At 52.3% G+C, this 19,975-nt stretch overlaps 7 protein-coding genes and 2 non-coding genes across 9 annotated transcripts; 4 read left to right on the top strand and 5 right to left on the bottom strand.

Moving 5' to 3' along the window:
• Positions 1-75: 75 nt before the first annotated feature.
• On the top strand, positions 76-2,328 carry QC764_209350 (uncharacterized protein; the record flags this gene model as incomplete). Its single annotated transcript, XM_062944644.1, has 3 exons — positions 76-152; positions 228-249; positions 352-2,328. Exon 3 carries the CDS (start codon positions 352-354, stop codon positions 2,326-2,328), a length of 1,977 nt encoding a protein of 658 aa, XP_062803496.1. The 5' UTR covers positions 76-152; positions 228-249.
• Positions 2,329-2,429: 101 nt separating this feature from the next.
• On the bottom strand, positions 2,430-5,334 carry QC764_209340 (uncharacterized protein). Its single transcript, XM_062944643.1, has 3 exons — positions 3,570-5,334; positions 3,235-3,508; positions 2,430-3,176 (listed from the first exon to the last, which is right to left on the bottom strand). Exons 1-3 carry the CDS (start codon positions 3,634-3,636, stop codon positions 2,519-2,521), a joined length of 999 nt encoding a protein of 332 aa, XP_062803495.1. The 5' UTR covers positions 3,637-5,334; the 3' UTR covers positions 2,430-2,518.
• Positions 5,335-5,870: 536 nt separating this feature from the next.
• Positions 5,871-8,827, top strand: QC764_209330 (uncharacterized protein; the record flags this gene model as incomplete). Its single annotated transcript, XM_062944642.1, has 3 exons — positions 5,871-6,105; positions 6,240-6,656; positions 6,706-8,827. 3 exons carry the CDS (start codon positions 5,871-5,873, stop codon positions 8,667-8,669), a joined length of 2,616 nt encoding a protein of 871 aa, XP_062803494.1. The 3' UTR covers positions 8,670-8,827.
• A 927-nt stretch (positions 8,828-9,754) lies between these two features.
• On the bottom strand, positions 9,755-10,372 carry QC764_209325 (uncharacterized protein; the record flags this gene model as incomplete). Its single annotated transcript, XM_062944641.1, has 1 exon — positions 9,755-10,372. The coding sequence occupies one exon, from the start codon at positions 10,370-10,372 to the stop codon at positions 9,755-9,757; it is 618 nt and encodes a 205-aa protein (XP_062803493.1).
• A 928-nt stretch (positions 10,373-11,300) lies between these two features.
• QC764_209320 (uncharacterized protein) lies at positions 11,301-13,025 on the top strand (the record flags this gene model as incomplete). The annotated part of the gene is made up of 1 exon (XM_062944640.1): positions 11,301-13,025. The coding sequence occupies one exon, from the start codon at positions 11,301-11,303 to the stop codon at positions 13,023-13,025; it is 1,725 nt and encodes a 574-aa protein (XP_062803492.1).
• A 498-nt stretch (positions 13,026-13,523) lies between these two features.
• Positions 13,524-13,597, bottom strand: QC764_0040770. Its single transcript has one exon. It is a non-coding gene; the product is annotated as a tRNA-Val (tRNA).
• Positions 13,598-16,143: 2,546 nt separating this feature from the next.
• Positions 16,144-16,831, top strand: QC764_209315 (uncharacterized protein; the record flags this gene model as incomplete). Its single annotated transcript, XM_062944639.1, has 2 exons — positions 16,144-16,239; positions 16,340-16,831. The coding sequence occupies 2 exons, from the start codon at positions 16,144-16,146 to the stop codon at positions 16,829-16,831; spliced, it is 588 nt and encodes a 195-aa protein (XP_062803491.1).
• Positions 16,832-17,818: 987 nt separating this feature from the next.
• STE24 (zinc metalloprotease) lies at positions 17,819-19,733 on the bottom strand (the record flags this gene model as incomplete). Its single annotated transcript, XM_062944638.1, has 3 exons — positions 17,819-18,674; positions 18,728-19,657; positions 19,719-19,733. 3 exons carry the CDS (start codon positions 19,731-19,733, stop codon positions 18,234-18,236), a joined length of 1,386 nt encoding a protein of 461 aa, XP_062803490.1. The 3' UTR covers positions 17,819-18,233.
• QC764_0040750 lies at positions 17,829-17,900 on the bottom strand. The gene has a single exon. It is a non-coding gene; the product is annotated as a tRNA-Glu (tRNA).
• Positions 19,734-19,975: the final 242 nt, after the last annotated feature.

The raw sequence follows: 19,975 nt of genomic DNA, 5'->3' as shown, positions 1-19,975 counted from the left end.
GTGACCACTGGGGAATCCCTGGTGTTGTATGTTTTTGGCTCTTTTTTCACCTTTTCTATCTGCTGCCATCCAATTGGAAGTATCGCGATGCTTTTTTGGTGCTGAAGACTACAAAAAGGGGTGTTGTTGGTGATTTTGAACGGTTGTAATTGGTGGGTGAGAACTATCCCCAAGACAAGCATTCAAGCACCGGTTTAGCTATGGGATGGCTGATGAATGCCAAGTAGTACAATAGCCTAAACAACAGGTATACGTCATGAAACCCCTCTTGAAGCCAAAAGAAGCCTTGTGTAATGCCATGCGAATCATGAGAAATACCCTTCAGAACAATTCGCTAACTTGTCAATGAACATGTTTTCCTATACGCCCCTCGACCACGACCGACACGAGATTCGCCTTCTCACTTTCAACTTTGTCAACCCACCCCTTAGCCATGAGAATCTAGGCGACTCACCCTCCATAAACCTCAGCTTGAGCCACGCGTTCCTCGATGCCGAACCTGCACCAGTCTACAATGCCCTCTCCTACGTTTGGGGCGACGCAAATGACACCCGGCCCATCATCCTCGACGGTCATGTTTACCAAGTCACCAAAAACCTCTTCACGGCCCTCACCCAGCTTCACGCCTCCCAGGTGAGGGCGCGGATATGGATCGACGCCATCTGTATCAACCAGTCCGACAACGACGAAAAGGCCGTGCAGGTTCGGCTCATGAGCTCGGTGTACTCTCTTGCAAAGAATGTGCTGATCTGGCTCGGGCCCGAGCCGGACGGGGGCGCGTTCCAGACAATCAGGTCACTGGCGGCTATGTACCGGGCCTCGACCAAAGAAGGGTACATCAATATTGAGACCATCACTGACCGGGATGACCTCCAGTTCGAGGAGCGAATGGCCCGCTTGGGAGAGGAGGTGGTAGAGCTCGCCGACAGTGGTGGTGATGAAGATGGTCGACTCGACTTTGAAGCTCTGTGGAAGTTATTCTTCGACCGGCCGTGGTGGCATCGCGTGTGGGTCGTTCAGGAGGTTGTGCTCGCCAAGGCGGCGATGGTTCTCTGTGGGAATGAATTCGTGCTCTGGGAAGACGTCAAAGACATCTGGTTTGTCTTGCTGGCGGTGTCGCACCGAGTACTGCGCATCGGGGACGACAAATATTCTAACCTGGCCAATGCCGTGAACATCATCATCGGGATCTTTGGCCATCTCGAGGCGGCGAGTACGAATTACGAGGCCAGCCTGATCAATGCCCAGGAACGAGGCGGAGGAGAGGCCGGACTTTCCCTTTTCGAGGCTCTGGAGGTGACCTTCCAGTCCAACACGGTTGCCGCTACCGACGAGAGGGACATGATATACGGCATCCTGGGGATGGTGCAACCCGAGGATCGCTGCAAAATCCCGGTTGATTACTCAAGCACCAACACCATGGAAAGAGTGTCTTTCGACGTGAGCAAGGTCTTGCTGATGAAGTACGGCCCAAACATTTTAAGCAGCTACCAAAGGCTGTTCAGCGTCAAGCATCACCCTGCTGCGATCCCATCATGGGTCATTGACCGGACATCTGAGTTCCGCACCGCCCTTGCAGTCAAAGTCGAGGATCGGCATCCTATAAACAACCTATACCACGCCACCAAGGGGACGAGTTGGGAGGAATGGTCAGCAAGATCCGAAATCGGTCAGGCTTCGTATGGGGAACCGCGCATTTCTCTTCCCGGGCGGATAGTTGGCCGAGTTGTCAACGTTGGGAAGACCTTGGTCGACATGACTGTCCAGAAGTATTCGGCAGAGTGGTACGCAGTTGTGACAAAATGGCTGTTTGAACTCATCGATATGATCGAGACGTACCGAGCTTCTCTCGCAGGTAACTCGGAATTCCTAACCTCGACTCTTGAGAACGTCTGGCGGGTTCCCGTTCTCGACTCTGACGTGGACGGGACGGCCCGAGCGGACGATGGCCTTTGGGGAGAAGTATTTCTCGCCGGGTTTGAAACCTTGACATTGACAGGCAAGAAACAGTCTTGGTCCGATGTAGATGACGAGGAGCAAACAGAGCTACCCAATGACCTATTCATGTATCTCGGTGCTTGCAAGGTCCAAAGACAGCGTTCGTTTGTTGACAGTACGGGAAGGCCGGGGACCACGCTGCAGGACGTCCAGGTCGGTGACCAAGTTGTGATATTCCCCGGTGCGCATGTGCCGTTTGTTATCAGGCCTGTGACGCAGAAGGGAGGAGATGTTGTGCATCATATGGTTGGGGCAGCTTACGTTTACAGTATAATGGACGGCGAGGCGATGGAGGGTGATTCGGAGTTTCAAGATATATGGCTGGCATAGATATCCCGAGACGGACCACCACATATTTGATCACCCCACATTAAACCATCCATCGTCACACAGCATGAAACATGGCACCCAGACCCAAGGACCCGGTTCAGTTCCCCGAGACTGCAAGGCTTCCAATATTATCATGATTCATATCCAAGATCATAGGGTATTATACACGCACTCCCTCGCCACCCGATATTTACGCCTCACCACTCAGCTCCAAGTTCTTGGCCAACACCTTGTCCTCCTTCACCCACTCGTTCACAATCTTCGCAAGCTCCGCATCACTGATGGGCGTGCTACGGGCCTTGAAAGGCTGTTCCGTGGGCGCACAGCCGGTGAACCTCTGGAAATACCAGCCATGCACATCCATGTTGAAGTCTCCCGTCCCACCATTGCACTGGATGTTGGCATGCCCCTCGCAGACCTGGACCTCATCAAGAGTCACAACACCATCGGCTCCCTCATCAAACCAGTACTCAGGGCTAGTGTGTCTGTAGTTGAAGATGATGGGCGGGAGACGGGCAATCGGGTCGTTGGCGTGGGTGAGGCGGTACTCGCTACCAGCCCCAGCAGTGACGAACTTGGCAAACGCATTGTTTCCCACGCGGGGAGAGCCAAAGGTGATGAGATCAACGGGGATTTTGAGGCTCCTGCGGATGTCGGCAGCGGCGATGGTGCCGACGGCGGCGCCGAGGGAGTAACCGGTGACGGTGACCTTGAAGGTCGGGTGGGCCTGTCTGGCGGCAGTGACCGCGGCCATGGCACGGCTCTTGACTTCGGCCCAGGAGGCGAGGAAGCCGGTGTGGACGAGGCAGCCAAAGGCGTAGTCGCAAGGGACTTGGACAAAGATGAAGCTGCTTGGGTGTTAGATGATCTGATGTTGGTACACAGAGACAAGTGGAAAAGACGTACTCTGCCACCCAGTTTCTGATGGAAACGGTGCCCCTGAAGGTCAAGACAATCTCCTTGGCTACGGGGTCAACAGAGACAAAGCCTCGAGTATCCAAGATGGTGCCGGTGAAGGAAGGTGAGTGGACGGTAACATTGCGCGATGTCAGGGTGTTGCACTGGCCCTCAAGACAGGCGACCTGGGTGCCGGCAGGCTGGCCCTCGGTCATGCAAAACGCAGCAGCCTGATACTCGGCAAAGACTTTGAACCTAGCCAGCTCAGCAGCGGTGGGAACACCTATCAGGAGTTGGTCAGGACAGCTCACTGAATTGTATGTGTGGATGCATGATTGACTCACTCCGCTTCTGGGGCACCGCAAGGGCAAGGGCAGCCACGGATAGGCTGGTAAACAGGGAGGCCTTCATGATGCTTGGAATCTAAAGGAAGGTTGATAGGGCCAAGAATACAAAAGAGAGACAGAGGCCTGGGATGGTTGGGACGAATTGCTGGGGTAATACCACGATGCGCCCTGCTGTTATATACTATTCATACAACAACAATGCCAACCCTCCCGGGCAGGGGGAATACATCCTGAGAAGGGGGGGCTGTCTCATTGCCCCCCACAAGGGTTCGCATCACGCAAGGGGGTTAGAATAAGCACAAGATAGCCGAGTAAGACTAGCGATAAGTTCAGGAACGGTGGTGATCAATATCCGTCTCTCTGCCCCGCCGTGCTCACCGAAAAGGGAGGGCAACGCCGGCTACAGGCTAGAATCGGTGGTGGGGAGATGGCCGTTTGAACCGTGGAACTTCCCATCCAGGTGAGCCCCCTACCAAATCACGATATGGCAAGCGGAGAACAAGAGGATTTGTAATCGATAGTACTGGTAGTTTTCTCCAGAATATCCATACACATGTTCCATGAAGCAATATTCGACGGCGATCATGGAGGAAAACAGGCGAGATGCCGTGAACCACGAATGAGCCATGATCGGGAACGTGTTACGCTGCGACCCAGTTTAGCATTGAGGACTGGCCGCGGGAATGGAAATCGCCAAGGAACTGGAAGGCAAGAAGAATGGTTGAAGAACAAATTAATTTCTGCGTACCCGCGTCCACCTGCACGCGATATGCGGGCTGTGCCATGCTCCCCGTGTGGTTTCATGCCCTGAATAGCGTCATGGCGACCGTGCGCACTGAAGATATTCAGGAACCGATAGGGCGCTTAAACGGCGACGGCTCGCTGAGCCCAGGCCTTGCTGCCGCACAGACCGTCCGTCTTGCGTTACATGGGATGGTTGGCGACTCCGGCGAGGCGATAACAGACGACGAGGTGCTTTCCAAAAGACAACTGCCAAAACAAAAGACAAGAGAAGGAGATGCAGCGAGAGTTGTTGGCTCTTGTTTTACGAGTCCCTGTGAGGAATAGTTCCATCTTCTAGGGGGGGCTGTGTGGGGGAAGGTTTCCGACAAGAGCCAAGACCCCGCCGAAGACATCGCTTGCAGAGAAAAGGACAGGAGGAAAACACCTGCCATTCTGCGCCCCGTGTTCTTGGGAGCATCTTCACACATCTTCACCCCAAACCACGCCAAAACATCCCAAAGAAAACAGACCAAGTCATGCGGACCCTCAGACACACAGACCTACCTGGCCAAGCATCGCTTACCACAGCCGACTGCTTCGGGAGAATTCACTCGCTCGACGGATTAATCCGCCTCGACGTTGCATCGCGCCCATCCGAACAATCTGAATCGTCTCTGGCTCACCTTGGTACCCCACGATACGCGGACCGTGGGACATGGTCATATACGCGGGAGCATATCAACAAGAAGCACATGCTTATGATCTGATCACCCACCTGGAGTTTCTGGCCGGGGCTCTTCCCCAAACCTGCCTTGTTGGACCTGCAGATGGCAACCACCTGATCTGGAGATGCGACTCTCCCGCCTTTAACGGGCCTTTTGACGACGTCACTCCCGCAGGACGGCGGGCCGGGCAAGGTTCCCCGCCTCAGTCTTGCTCCAGTTCAGCTACCTCCCCCATACTTCATGCTACCTGACGTTACCCTACGATGCCGGTGAGGGTGGAAAATGAGTGCCCAAGACAATATTTCAGCAAAGAGGGATGTTCAGGAACCGATTATGCAGGCCTCGAGAAGGATGTGATCATCAATGTGATGCCTGCTGCTTAGCTGCTCCTATGAGGCTGATCTCTGGGTCGCGATGGCTACGCGGACGAATGAGAGTGCTCCAACGCGTCGACGATTCCCTGATCGAGAGAAAGACGGTCACACCGTAATCTCAAAGCGGTTTATGTCCGCTTGTATTGACCATCATTATTTGGTTCAGCCTCCACCATGCTGCAGAGTGTTTCCTTGGGTGCCATGTGTTTGTGGCGCCCAATACCCCCATCTTGGACGACTGACCTTGGGGAAGGTAACGTCAAAGAGGAGTCGTCCGAGACATGAAGTGCATTAATAACCACCAGGTCGGGAGGCGCGCCGGCCAGCTTGCTCTGTTTTGCCAACCCCGCAAGCTTGCATCTGTCGTTTCGGTTCAAGCCTCCTAGGTTCAGGTCCCAGAACCCGGAGCTTGGAATACGTGCGCCGTCTGTGCTCGATATCCCGTTGCGAGGGCTTCACCGGCGCAGATACTCAACATGGCATACCGCTCATTAGTCTTGGGCGCCTTCGCCTCCACCTCTCTTGCCGCCAGCGTCGTGACGCCTCGAGATCCTGTTCCGCCTGGATTCGTCGCTGCCCCATACTATCCAGCGCCTCATGGAGGATGGGTCGCTTCGTGGGAAGAGGCTTACAGCAAGGCCGAAGCCTTGGTCTCGCAGATGACCTTGGCTGAAAAGACCAACATCACCTCAGGCATTGGCATCTTTATGGGTGAGTTATTAACCAGACATGGCTTATATAAAAGCACAAGAGACTGACTGACATGTGAATAGGGTCAGTGCCACCACCCTAATGAGACGTTTTTCTGATTTTGACTAACACATGATATGCTAGTCCATGCGTAGGAAATACTGGAAGCGCAGAAAGATTGGGGTTCCCGCGCATGTGTCTTCAGGACTCTGCGTTGGGTGTGTCGTCGGCTGACAACGTCACTGCGTTCCCTGCTGGCATCACCACTGGTGCAACGTTTGACAAGAAGCTGATATATGCTCGTGGTGTTGCTATTGGTGAAGAGCATCGCGGCAAGGGCACAAATGTCTATCTGGGTCCTTCCGTAGGCCCTCTTGGGCGGAAGCCTTTGGGTGGCCGCAACTGGGAGGGCTTTGGATCTGACCCAGTTCTTCAAGCCAAGGCTGCTGCCCTGACGATCAAGGGCGTTCAGGAACAAGGCATCATTGCTACTATCAAGCATCTGATCGGCAACGAGCAGGAGATGTATAGAATGTACAACCCCTTCCAGCCTGGATATAGCGCCAATATTGGTGAGTGGACTCTTGCTCTTTGACGGACTAAAAGGCTGACTCCCAGCAGATGATCGGACTCTGCACGAGCTCTACCTGTGGCCTTTTGCCGAATCCGTCCATGCCGGTGTTGGATCGGCAATGACAGCTTACAATGCTGTAAACGGGTCTGCTTGCTCTCAGCACAGCTATCTCATCAACGGTATTTTGAAGGATGAGCTTGGATTCCAGGGCTTCGTCATGTCTGACTGGCTGTCCCACATCTCCGGAGTCGACTCCGCGTTGGCAGGTCTCGACATGAACATGCCAGGTGACACCAACATTCCCCTATTTGGTTTCAGCAACTGGCACTATGAGCTCAGCAGATCGGTTCTCAACGGGTCTGTGCCTCTTGACAGACTGAACGACATGGTCACCAGAATCGTCGCGACATGGTACAAGTTCGGTCAGGATAGGGACCACCCAAGGCCTAACTTCTCGTCAAACACCCGTGACCGTGACGGTCTGCTTTATCCTGCAGCTCTCTTCTCCCCCAAGGGTCAGGTGAACTGGTTTGTCAATGTTCAGGCTGATCATTATTTGATCGCCAGAGAGGTCGCCCAGGATGCCATCACCCTTCTCAAGAACAATGGGAGCTTCCTTCCCCTGACGACTTCGCAGTCTCTCCATGTCTTCGGTACTGCTGCCCAGGTCAACCCCGATGGGCCCAACGCTTGCATGAACCGCGCCTGCAACAAAGGAACACTTGGCATGGGCTGGGGTTCTGGTGTTGCCGATTATCCTTACTTGGATGACCCGATCTCGGCTATCAGGAAGCGGGTTCCCGACGTCAAGTTCTTTAACACCGACGGCTTCCCTTGGTTCCACCCTACACCGTCGCCCGATGACGTTGCCATCGTGTTCATCACCTCCGATGCTGGAGAGAACTCGTTCACTGTTGAGGGCAACAACGGTGATCGCAACAGTGCCAAGCTGGCTGCGTGGCATAACGGTGACGAGCTGGTCAGAAAGACTGCCGAGAAGTACAACAACGTGATTGTGGTAGCTCAAACCGTCGGCCCTCTCGATCTCGAATCCTGGATCGACAATCCTCGCGTCAAGGGCGTCCTGTTTCAGCACCTTCCCGGTCAAGAAGCGGGCGAGTCGTTGGCCAACATTCTCTTTGGCGATGTCTCCCCCAGCGGTCACCTTCCCTACTCCATCACCAAGCGCGCCAATGACTTCCCCGACAGCATCGCCAACCTCCGTGGCTTTGCCTTTGGTCAGGTCCAGGACACGTACAGCGAGGGCCTGTACATTGACTACCGCTGGCTCAACAAGGAGAAGATCAGGCCTCGCTTTGCTTTTGGCCACGGTCTCAGCTACACCAACTTCTCGTTTGATGCCACCATCGAGTCTGTCACTCCACTGTCTCTGGTTCCTCCTGCCCGTGCCCCCAAGGGCTCAACGCCGGTGTACTCGACCGAAATCCCCCCCGCCTCGGAGGCGTACTGGCCGGAAGGGTTCAACAGGATCTGGCGGTACCTCTACTCCTGGCTCAACAAGAACGACGCGGATAACGCCTACGCTGTTGGTATCGCCGGGGTGAAGAAGTATAACTATCCCGCTGGGTACAGCACCGCCCAGAAGCCCGGTCCCGCAGCCGGTGGCGGGGAGGGGGGTAACCCTGCGCTTTGGGATATTGCTTTCCGTGTCCCAGTTACGGTCAAGAACACTGGGGATACGTTCTCGGGACGGGCTTCGGTGCAGGCTTATGTTCAGTATCCTGAGGGGATCCCGTATGATACGCCTGTTGTGCAGCTGAGGGACTTTGAGAAGACGAGGGTTTTGGCTCCGGGGGAGGAGGATACGGTGACGGTTGAGCTGACGAGGAAGGACTTGAGCGTGTGGGACACGGAGCTGCAGAACTGGGTTGTGCCGGGGGTTGGGGGGAAGAGGTATACGGTTTGGATTGGGGAGGCGAGCGATAGGTTGTTTACGGCTTGTTATACGGATACGGGGGTTTGTGAGGGGGGGAGGGTGCCGCCTGTTTAAGTGGGAGTGAGAGGAGGTGGACATTTTTGTGCTGTGGGCGGGAACTAAGCATAGTATACTTTTACAAACTATTTGCATACTTGCATAATTTTACCTGCTAGAAAACCTTTGTCCGTAAGGTATCTTACCTATATACCTATCCACACGCATATGCACTTTGCAAACTCCATCGCCAGACCAGGTTGAGAATGGGTGTCCTGAAGTACAGGTCGCAATATCCTTGATCTCGTAGACTTCTTGTTTTGACTTCACCGAGATATTGTTTCAGCACATGGTCGTGTGGTCAAGTGGGTAGGGAAAAGAGTCTAGTAGGGTAAAAGTCATGATAGCACCCATTGCACATATAGCGAGACACAAAGATTTTATCGGAAATGAAAAGTTCTCTGAAGCGTGGTTCAAACTTTGAAATAGGCCTTTCGGCAGATGTCTATTTGTGAGGAGTTTTGATGATGGTTTGTTTCTGTTTGAGGGTGATGTTCTTTTCCTTTTCTTTTTCTCTCTCTTTTTTTTTCTCTCTTTTTTTCTCTTTCTCTTCACCTTTTTTCCTTTTCTTTTCTTTTATCTGTCTCTCACTCTGTCACTAGTACTTGTGTGACTTGTTTCTAAGGTCTTTAGGAATCTCCCGAAATGGTTGATAATATGAAAGTTAAGAAATAAAGAAGTATGTTCACAGTGTACGGATTCCTTGTACTGTACCTAAAGCGAAATAAGAACTGAGAGGTACGTTCAAGTATCAAAAGCGAAGGCTCATCTCAGTCACTAAATCCAGAAACGTGGTGTTGCACAAAAGTCCAGTGAAAGTTGGAAGAGGGCCTAAGAGCGCCCCTGATATGCAGATATCTATCCAAATATTTAAGAGTATCCAGTAAGCTACCTAATCTAGTTAACCCAACTTGTATGGTGCCAGCCATTATAATCCCACCACTACCAGACTCGTATCCAGAACCATACTACCATCCCGTCTATCCCAAATTCAAAAAAGCAAAAACAAAATGCTACCGCCCAACTCCAAAGACTGCCACCCATTTCTCGCCACTGCTTCGTTAAGCCATTACCATTGACAAGGTAGGAGGATAACAAGCTGCTTATGTGTGCCGCTGCTCAAACCGAACCTTGTACCGTTCGCAGTAGGCGATATTCAGCGCCCGCGCCACAGCCGGGCACTTGGGCTGCTTCTCGCCAACCGTGCACAGCGCGATGCTCTCGCCTTGGGCAGGCGAGGTCTTATGGCGACCCCAGACGGCCAGCTTCATGCGGCTGTGCGCGTTGTCGCGATCCGGGGTGACATACTGGAGGTTCCTGCTGACGATGCCCTTGGCGTACGGTGATGTCTCGAAGAGGAACTCAGCGCCATCCTCGGCATGGAGCTGCAGGTTGGTGTTGCGGTTGGTGCCCCCCGTAGTGGCGTGGAACCAGGCGGGAGCGGCGCGGGCGCCGTTCATCATCTCCGTGTGCTTGGTCCCCCGGGGGATGGTAGACAAGAAGATGACGCCGCCTTTGGTGGAGGGGAGGAAGAGGGCGGCGACGAGGCAGGACTCCCCGCGGGTGTAGGCGCCGGGTTGGGCCTGGACCCACTTCCAGTGGTCTTCGGCGATCTCGAGGAGGTCGGTCCACATGATGTCGCGGTAGTCCGTCTTGGAGACGATGGTCTTGGTCCAGGTGGCGTTGTTGCCGCTGTCGTGTTTGATCATCGAGTTGGCCATATTGAAGAAAGGGGGGGTGGGGCTATTGATGGAAGAAAGTAGTGTTTAGAGAGTGAGGGTGATGGCTTCTCGTTTAGCGATGGGAGCGAAAAATGATAATGAGAACCTGTTGGCGAAGATCGTTGATTCTCGGCTAGCGAGAATGATGATGAGAGAGGGATTGACAAAGAAGATGCTGTGTTGAGTGAGTAGTGATGAGGATAGAAGCTGTGATATGCAGTCTGCCTCTTGAGTTCTTATACTGCTGAACGCGGTACTGGAGTTGGGAATATCTTCATGATAGACCTTGGTAGTTGTTTTTAGACCTCGACACCTCAAACACTAGTTCATAACAAACGGGTTGGACGGCGGCGTAAGGCCATTGCCGCAGACATGGAAGTGGCCATCAGGCCGTCCCGTCACGAGAGTCTCTAATACAGCACCTAGATTACGAATCGATAGCGGCAGCCAGACGATGTGAGACATTGTCCTGCCTTTGTGCGGTACTTGAGTTGGCCGAGCAGGTCTGGGGCTGAATCTAGCAAGCAGTGTTACTAGGGCGTATGTTACACACGATGCGGTCGCTGAAGCCCGATATGTCTATTTGTAGACGTTGATGAAACTCAACGTATCCATCGCATCCCACCGTAACGTTGGTGTTGACGTCGCGGCACACCGACCCTGAACACGATGGCCGGATTCCGCAATATGGTCGCTTACTGGCTCAGTAGTCGCTACCTTACCTTGCCCCACCTTTAGCACTGCCATGAGTGGCTCAACTGTAGACCCCTGGCAACCCAAAACCAATGGCAACTCTTTGCCGCCTGCGCCAGCTAGGCTAGGTACACTTTCCTCCCAACACCTCCCTTTCTTCATATTCTGACCGTCCCTTACCTGAGCCTACGCCGGACCGCTTTCGCATACCAACCAACAGCAATATTATCACAGCATGGATTGCACTCCCCCGTTTTTGCGACTGTCTCCTGACATACGCCGTCAGATCTATGAATGGGTTGGTTTGGCAGACTATCACCCGCACTTTTTCAGGTTGAACGGCCAGGAAACAGAATTCTTTGGCTTATTGATTTCCTGCAAAATCATCTACCAGGAAGCATCTACTTTGCTGTACTCGAGGAACAGGTTCATCATCCGCTACACCAGCCCTCACTCCCTTGCGCCTTTGAGATCTCTTACATCCCGGTCCTTGGCGTCTTTAACCTCACTCAGGGTCATTCTGAATGAGGCTTCGTGCCATCAACCTGAAGACGGCAACCACTCATACTGCTGCCATTTGCTACGTGTATACCCTTACGATGGCCAGACCTACTGCTCCCACGCCCATGGCGGCCTGCATCAAGCCCCGGCCACTCTTTCGGTCTCATCTACGAAGGATATGCTTGCCGAGTGGATGGACGCGGCTACTTACATGTCGGCTCATGTCAACCCCCGAGCTCTGGAAATAAAGCTCGTTTGTGACGTTCAGGATGACGATGAGGAGGCAGCTCAACTGGCAGTGGCGCCCCTAAAGCTCCTATCGCCATTGGCCAACTGCCACGTTCGACTCTGCCGGAAGACAAACAGCCAGCTTCAACAGATTGCCGATGCCGCCGTCAAACACGCTCGTGGCATCACCCAGACGGCACCCGATGCGCTCGCTAAGCCGTGCCTGTCCTCTTCGACGGCGCCATTAGCCAGTCACTTGCTCAAGCTTCCACAAGAGCTTCGTCTCCGCATACTCGAGTATACTGACCTCGTTACCCCGTGGAACGAGGTCACATGGAGTAGGCAAGGTCGAACTTCCAGGAAATATTCCTTGTGCCGCGTCGGGTGCGAGTACGGCGCATCGTGCCCTCCTGAAGTACACAACGGATGCCAGTTCGTCGAATGCTGGACCATTGGTTGCTTTTGCCGTCTTCAGCATTCCGCCGCTTCGGATTCTTGCCGGTGCTGGGCGGCCCCAACCGACTTGTTTCTCATCTGCCGCACCCTCTACCTCGACGCCCAGGTGGTTTTCTTCTCACAGAACCGCTTCGTCGTGCACGACTACGACTCCTCCTCCCCATCGGACGTGCCAAACCACGAGGAGCTGTCGCCTCGCCAGTACCCGTTCGATCGCTTTGCAGTGAGCGAGTTTCTCCGCGACGTCGTTCCCCAGGGTTGCCTCGACATGCTCCGCTCTCTCGAAATAGTCTTCCCACCGTATAACTGGGAAGTCTGGCCTCAGGACGACTCGCCCGCACAGAAGGACTGGCTCGCTACCGTCGATTGGGCCAAGGACAAGCTCAACCTGCGCGGGCTGACGCTCCGCGTAGTGATGGCCGATGTGAGCGACTGGGGCGCGCCGGACGACCGGGTTGATATGACGGCGGAGCAGGACCGCGCCATTATAAAAGCATACCATCGTATCATCACACCCCTTCGACTCTGGGGTCAGCCGAACTCCTCCTCTGACACGGTTTTGGCCAGGTTTTGCGCCAACTTGGTCGAACCAAGCAAACACACTTACTCGATTGAGGACCCATTTTGGGAGGAGGAGAGGTCGAGGGTGTTTGAGGATCAGTTGAAGGAGAAGGTTGAGCGGTTGGTGAGGGGAGATGAGCTGTGGGAGGAACAGTCTGGTCTTCCGGAGCCTCCTAGAGGGCTCTGGAAGTATGCGTTTCGCAGGGATGCTTAGGCAGCTAGCTGGATACAAGGCCTTGCATTTGTTGCTTGATCGCGAAGCACACGAGTGCTTGGATCATTTCCAGGATTGGGCAGAATCCTGGGATTCGTGTGCCGTTCAGCTCGACTTCGCTGGGTAGAAACGGTCTTGGTGGACATAACGAGATTTGAGACACCGCTGGCAGGAGAATTATTTCACCAAACAACCGCAGAAAGGTTCTGTAGGCGGGATGATAATTTACATAGTCATATGATAAAAACGCCCTAGGATGCAACGATAGATTTATGTGTCCTTAAACCTAGTGAGGCCACTGGGATAAGCTAGACAGCAATGCAAATAGTTCTGCGCCTAGGTTTATTGTGTTACTGTTTGGCAGGTTGTGGGAATTGGGATTCAGAGGCTTCAGGGGCTCCGTGGCTGAAAACTGAAGTATCTTGGTAACCTCCAACATCGAGTTTAGTTTAACCTATGTATATACTATTTTCTCACATTGGCAGCATCAAAGTACGAGGTTTCGTGGTGTAGTTGGTTATCACGTCAGTCTAACACACTGAAGGTCTCCAGTTCGAGCCTGGACGAAATCAAAAGCTTGATATTTTGCTTGTCCCCCCACTCTCCCAGCAGGCATCATCGTTTTTTTGAACACCAGCGCCCTTCCAGCCTCCACTAAGATAGAATGTACTGTGTAGTGACAGCGGATATGTAAGAGAGGTACAGCATATTGCTCATGCTATCAGGAACCATGTAAATCTTGTACACATGGAGAGGTTGACCAGCGCAAAAACACCATCCCGTGCTACACCAAGCGTATAATCCCATCCTTTAGCCTCCTTATCCGTGAAGTGTTATAATACATCAGACCTTCGACATGACACTCTCCTATTAGCTTATAGTGATAGTCTCGTTCATTGAGTTGTTGCTCATCACCCTGGCGTTGCTGTTACTGCCCAGCCTTTCCATTTCTTCTCCCGGATTGATGTCGAGGACTTCGCGCTCAAAGGGGGAGAACTACTGGTTAGGTGTAGTTTTGGGGAGCGTAGCTCCGGCTTTTAATAGGGTAATCTGGTGTTGCTCACCACCTACTGCTGGTGTGATGACCGCCATTCCCATCGCTACTCCCTGCACTGCTTTCGCTATTACCAAGTCGTTAAATGACCTTGACAGTCCCTTCCCAGCGGTGCGAGAGATAAGAGAAAGAGTCTAGATAAGAATATAATTTGGGGGCTGGTGATGGACAAAATAGCGGAGGGGAGAAGGAGGGGGCTGATTGATAGTGGCTAGGAGAGGAGATTTTGGGCGATGGAGAGGGAGGTGGTCAGCAGGCCGGCTGTGAAGGAGATTAGAAATATTGTGGTTGTGAGGTAAATTATCCGGAGGGATCGGGAATACAAGAGAAGGGTTGAATGTGGTGGGAAATGGTTGGGAAGAGCACGGTGGGGGGAGTGCGGAAATTGATGGTGTTTTAGCTGCGCTGGGAAAAGAAGAATCAGTAACGGGTGCAAGATGGAAATTACGAGCACTCCATGAGGGCGACGAGTTGCGAGACTGTTCGGTAGACATGGTGGCGGTTGATGCGAGAGTAAGCAGAGCGACTCTCGCTGACAGGATGGACTGTCCAGACTATGGTATACACACCACCTCTCGCAACCAACTTCCAACAGCTGCCTACGCACTCATTTGGTAACTGGAATGGTCAAATGGTTCAGCGGGTAAGACGTAGGCAGCCCGGATCAGGCAACGAACAATGCCCCTTGGAAACAAGGCTCCGTGGACACCTGAATTCGATTCCTCAGCGAGGCCCTGTCTTTCGAGATGACCTTCAAGGAATTCGACCCCCCCTTTCGACCGCCCCCCCATTACGAAGAAAACCCTACCGAGGGTTTCGTAGCTGGCCACCTCTACGGAGTTGGCCAGCGAGCTTTTGCCTTTTTTTCTCGTTCCTTTCTCGCAAGGCTCAGGTCAATCGCCTCTTAATACGTTAGATACAACAGACAAACACAACATGGACTGCTTGCTCATCTCGCGTGTAAGGTGAGATCTGGATGTTGTTCCTGAATAGGGAATCTTCTGCCAGGTGATGTAAAGACAATGGGATAGGTTTGCTGTGCCGTTTGAGGGCAGGAGAATAGATCGGTTAGTTTGTCGTATTGGATCAAGATGTGGATGATTGGTATGCATCGCCAACACGTCTGTCTTGTCCAATTAGATAACGAAAAAGTCCTACCACAACGTTTGCATATCAGGAAGAGTGACATATTATATGTTGATCATCAAATTGCCGTGTGCGATGAACCCTGTAATTCTTTATGCTTCGTGAGGGTGTTGTAGGGATTGGTCGGGCGAACTATGAAAGACGATAGGATATTTAGAGGAGCTGAAATGACAGTTGATTCGACATGGATACATTGTTCAAAGTCTCATAATAGTTGTTTGCAGTACTGAATAGTTGCTTGCAGTACTGAATTGAAAACGGTGGTGATAACGACGGGCCCAAAGAAATATCGGCAGTCATTAGGTTTGAAAGACAGCTCAACACGGCCGGAGATCAGTTTGCTCCTGCCGAATGGCCATGACTGCAGCAAGCAGTTCCTTCCCTGACCTCCGGCGATTGCCCTCTTGATTTGATTTTCAAACTGACTGACTCACACCTTCCCCAACTTCATCACTTCAAAAGCACAACCTCCCAACCATTACTCAACCTTCAAACCTCTTCCTAGTATCAACTCGCAACCCCGGTATTTAAGAAAAGGAATTCAGCATGGCGACTGTTGAGCCCCAAACCAGCGAAGAGGATGTCGACTGGCTCTGGCGTTGCTGAGCGGATGAGGAATGGTTCATTGAAGAAGTCATCAAACCCTACACCCGGCCGAATATCAAGCTGGTTGATGTCGACGTCCCTTTCCTACGCATAGTAGAAGATATATTTGAACTGCAAGGCGCTCAAGTGGATTTCAAACCTCAGCTCTCCCCCCCTGGCACCACGTTCTTCGATGTAAAACGGCTTTTTCGGCTGCTTTCAGCCCCAAACCCTCCACGAGGTGAAGATGTTTTCTCGGTCCAGGAACTGGATGAGCGATACAACCTGGTTAAAGAGGTTTAAGCCCGGCTCTCTTTCTTTTGCGCCGAGCCAATGGAGCTCGATGACGAGGCGTTTGCTGCTATGCTGGCCGTCACCCCACTGGCTACGCTGAACAAGTTGGCGAAAGAGACAATTTCAGATGAGGAGGTACTTAAATGATGTGGCAGACTACGGGAAATCAGGCCCTTGATCCGAATGTGTAGGTTGAGGTGGAGTAGAAACAGTATTGACATACAGTCACTAACAGTCAATGCTGCCTCTAGCTTTTGAAGGACTAGAAGCTCTCGAGGACTATGAGACGGATCATCCGCCCCGTAGCAGCACCGAAAACCCGTGTCTAATTAAGAGGACGGTATCAGAGATGTACCGCACTGAGATCGGTCACATCATTTCTCCTCCAGTCAACCGTGACCTTGGGAAGACCAAGGAATTTCTCCAGTGCTTGGAGCAAGCATGGCCTTTGCTCTTTGATTCCGCCATCGACATCAACTCCAGCAAGGATCTTTTTCGCCCTTCTGGCTCATCGGAAGTCAAAGAGAAATTTATCGACAATGAAAGCTGGAATCAGATCTGCCTGGATCTCACTGTCAAAAGACTATGGAGGCACACCCGCTTCGGCCTCAAATATCTTAATCCTGACAGCAAAGCACTCGACAAGGAGGGGTCGGAACCCAGCTCCAGCTTCATTGGATCAACACGAGCTATTTTTCTCTCGATAGTCCACTGCTGTGAGACGTGACCAGAGAAGATATTGCTAACCGCTGCAAATGTTTAGTCAAACCAAGACAAGGCGTCGAGTTGAATCACCCACAATTAGGGAAGCTTTTTCTCACACCGATATCGACTGGAACTGTGATCAAAATCCCGGAGGTTGCAGATTATGACACCAAAATGAAGATGCGGCTCGCTTTTGACATTGTTTGGGTAGCGTATCGGGTTGCGGCTCTGGCCGGGACTGATGCGCAGCTTACGCGCGAGTGGTGGGAGGCAGTGGTGGCAAAACATGTTGACGATTCGGAGGAGGGTAAAATGCGTATATAGAGATGGGTCAAGATGGAGTACAGGGGGCAAGGCTGACGATGGAGGTACGGACCCAGCTTTCGAGTGGAAATGACTGTAAGATGTTGACCATCTTGGATTATGAGGCAAGGAAATAAGACATACTGTAAGTAAAAAATTGGTGTAAAATCACACAAACAATGTACTGGTATCTGGGGCTAGATAAGAGAACTCATTCGAGACGCTGGGCAGCTGTACCTATATCCGTAGTATCTCTTGTAGTTGGACTATCTTTACCACCCTGTCAGTGCTTGCTTAAACTTTTTTTGGCCTGTGACAAGTTTGTTGTTACGAATCATCATGGTCTTGGATGAGCGTTGATCGGATGATGTTACCAACGAGTGATGATCCCCCGAAACTGAAGTTGCTTCCGGATGCCTATACCATTTCGCTTTATATCACAGACTTCTTGCCAATTGTGTCTGCCATTCCCTTCATCCCCAGGAGTGACATTTTACAGTAGGCCTGCACCTTCCTGACCCCGTTCCATGTTACCCGCCCTTCTTCTTCCTTCCTGCCCACCTTCCTGCCCACCTGCCATCCTTCCTGCCCTTCTTCCTACCCAAATCCCTCCCCATCTCCCTACCTCCTTCCTCCAAACATCCCCCATGCCTTACAAACATCTCCTCCGTCAGCACCTTCCAACAAACAGCAAACAGCTCCATGACCGGGCAACAACCCCTCTGGTGTATCGGTTAACATAGCGGATTCTCATTCCGTTGCGCTGGGTTCGACTCCCAGGAGGGGTGGTTTCTTTTTATCCGATTCGAATTCTTCTTTATCCAGAACACTTACTTGTAATGGGAGGTTGTGTAGGATGTAAGTCATGGTGTTGTATCGAGGTTGGTATAGGTAGGGTTAGGGTTGTTGAGATAAAAAACGCTGGTGGGTGTTGGCTCTTTGTGCTACAGAATGCTGCCATCTCTGCTCACAACTCGTGAACAGACTGAACCAGAAACGTCAGATCACTCTTCCCTGTATCATCTTTCTACTTAAATATCAATGAATCATGACGCACAAATATCAATCCTCTATAATGGATTACCGTCCACCTCTTCCTACTAATTTTCTTATTCACCCCCTCAAAGCTCATCCCTCCCAGTGGTAACAGCCGTGTCCTCCTTCTTCTCCTCCCCAACCGTCTCCTTAACAACCACCTTCTCGGTAGGCTGCCAGTTCAACGCTTTCAACCTCTCCGAAAGGATAGGATGAGAGAAGTGATAGGCGGCGAAAGCCCAATCAGCGTCCATGGTGCTCAAGTTCTGGATCTGCAGCTTAATGAGAGAAGAAGCCAGCTCAGCATTGTACCCCAGATTGTTGGCAAAGGCGTCGGCTTGGAACTCGAAGCGGCGGCTGAGGATGTTCATGAGGAACTTGATGACATTGTCGGCGGGGCCGAGGATGTCGCTGAAGAGGAGGAAGCCGACGATGATGGGGTGCTGGGCGTGGAAGCCAAAATCGGCGTAAAGGGAGTTGTTATTTACGAAGACGGAGAAGAGGGCAAAGATGTAGAAGAAGTGAGCCTGGTTGGGGGGTTAATACAGTGGTGCGAGGAGTGACGAGGTGAGAGACATACCTGAGAAATACCAAACAGCTTGGTGGTGTGGCCCAAGCTCCAGTGACCAAGTTCGTGGGCGAGAACAGCAACGACCTCCTCGGTCTCGCTCTTCTCAATCAGAGTGTCGTAGATAACAATGTGCTTCTTCCAGGGGAGACCAAAAAAATAGGCGTTGCTGTGAGCGCTGCGCTTGCTGCCATCAATGACGTGGAGTTCGTGAAGGGGGAACTTGAGCTTCTTGGCGAGGTCCTCAACGTCGGTCTTGAGCTTGCCTTCCTCCAGGGGAGAAAGTTTGTTGAACAGTGGCAGGATAGCAATGGGGTAAATCGTAATCATGAAGACCTGAAGACCAGCGCCGAACATCCAGAGGTAATAGAAGAACTGGCTGCCAGTCTTCTTAATAATGGCGAGGAAACCGGCAAGAATGGGAGGAGTCAAAACCACAGCCAACAGGTTGGACTTGATCATATCCGTGACGAAGAGCTTCGGGGTCTGCTTGTTGAATCCAAACTTCTCCTCCAGAACAAATGTCTGGTAGATGTTGGACGGGAGCGAGACGACTTGGTGGATGAAGATGAAGGCCAGAATGAACACGATAGATTGCGAGATTTCGCCGGTGAACCGAGTGGGTGCGAAGCGAAGGAGTAGGTTGCCAGACCATGACCAGAGCTTGGGGAGAATATCGAAGTGGTAGAATGCGAAGTTTTGGATTTGACCGTAGAGACCGTTGATCAGAGAGAACTTGGCCTTGGCGCGTCCATAGGCCTGGCTCTTGTCGAAAACCTCTTGTGTGACTTCATGCTGGAGAACGGCGGGGGGCTTGGTCTTGGTCAAGACACGATACTGACGAATACCGAGGACACCTTCGAACAGGAATTGGGCAACAGAGAACCCGATAATTAGCTTCTTCCAGGGGAATAGCGGACGGTCGAGAAACCGCGCGAGGCGCTACAGTTGGATCCATGTTAGCTGGGGAGGATTGAACGGGAAGAATGCGCTTAGTGCATACCTGTAGAATATCCATCGTCGCGGAGAGGCTGCGACAATGAGAGCTGTCGCAGACTCAGGAGACGATTTAGCGAGGGACGGATTGAGGGGTTGTAAGATGGACAAAGTCCTTTGCTGCCTTGTCGTTCGCGTCAGAGAACAAACTGTCCTTGTAGCGCATGCGCCCCTTGCTGCAGGAGCGTCAGTAATCAGCCAAGCTAGGCTTACCTCATAGCTGGTCGTGGACTATGATTGGCTATAAATCTCCGATGGCCCTAC

This window comes from Podospora pseudoanserina, chromosome 2, assembly GCF_035222485.1.
Source record: "Podospora pseudoanserina strain CBS 124.78 chromosome 2, whole genome shotgun sequence".
Classification (NCBI taxonomy): domain Eukaryota; kingdom Fungi; phylum Ascomycota; class Sordariomycetes; order Sordariales; family Podosporaceae; genus Podospora; species Podospora pseudoanserina.
This window is presented reverse-complemented; position numbering and strand designations above follow the sequence as displayed.

Coding starts and splice junctions, on each gene's coding strand:
- QC764_209340 (XM_062944643.1), bottom strand. CDS start 3,636: ATGAAGGCCTCCCTGTTTACCAGCCTATCCGTGGCTGCCCTTGCCCTT. Junction 3,509..3,569: donor TGCGGTGCCCCAGAAGCGGA/GTGAGTCAATCA, acceptor AACTCCTGATAG/GTGTTCCCACCGCTGCTGAG. Junction 3,177..3,234: donor ATCAGAAACTGGGTGGCAGA/GTACGTCTTTTC, acceptor ACACCCAAGCAG/CTTCATCTTTGTCCAAGTCC.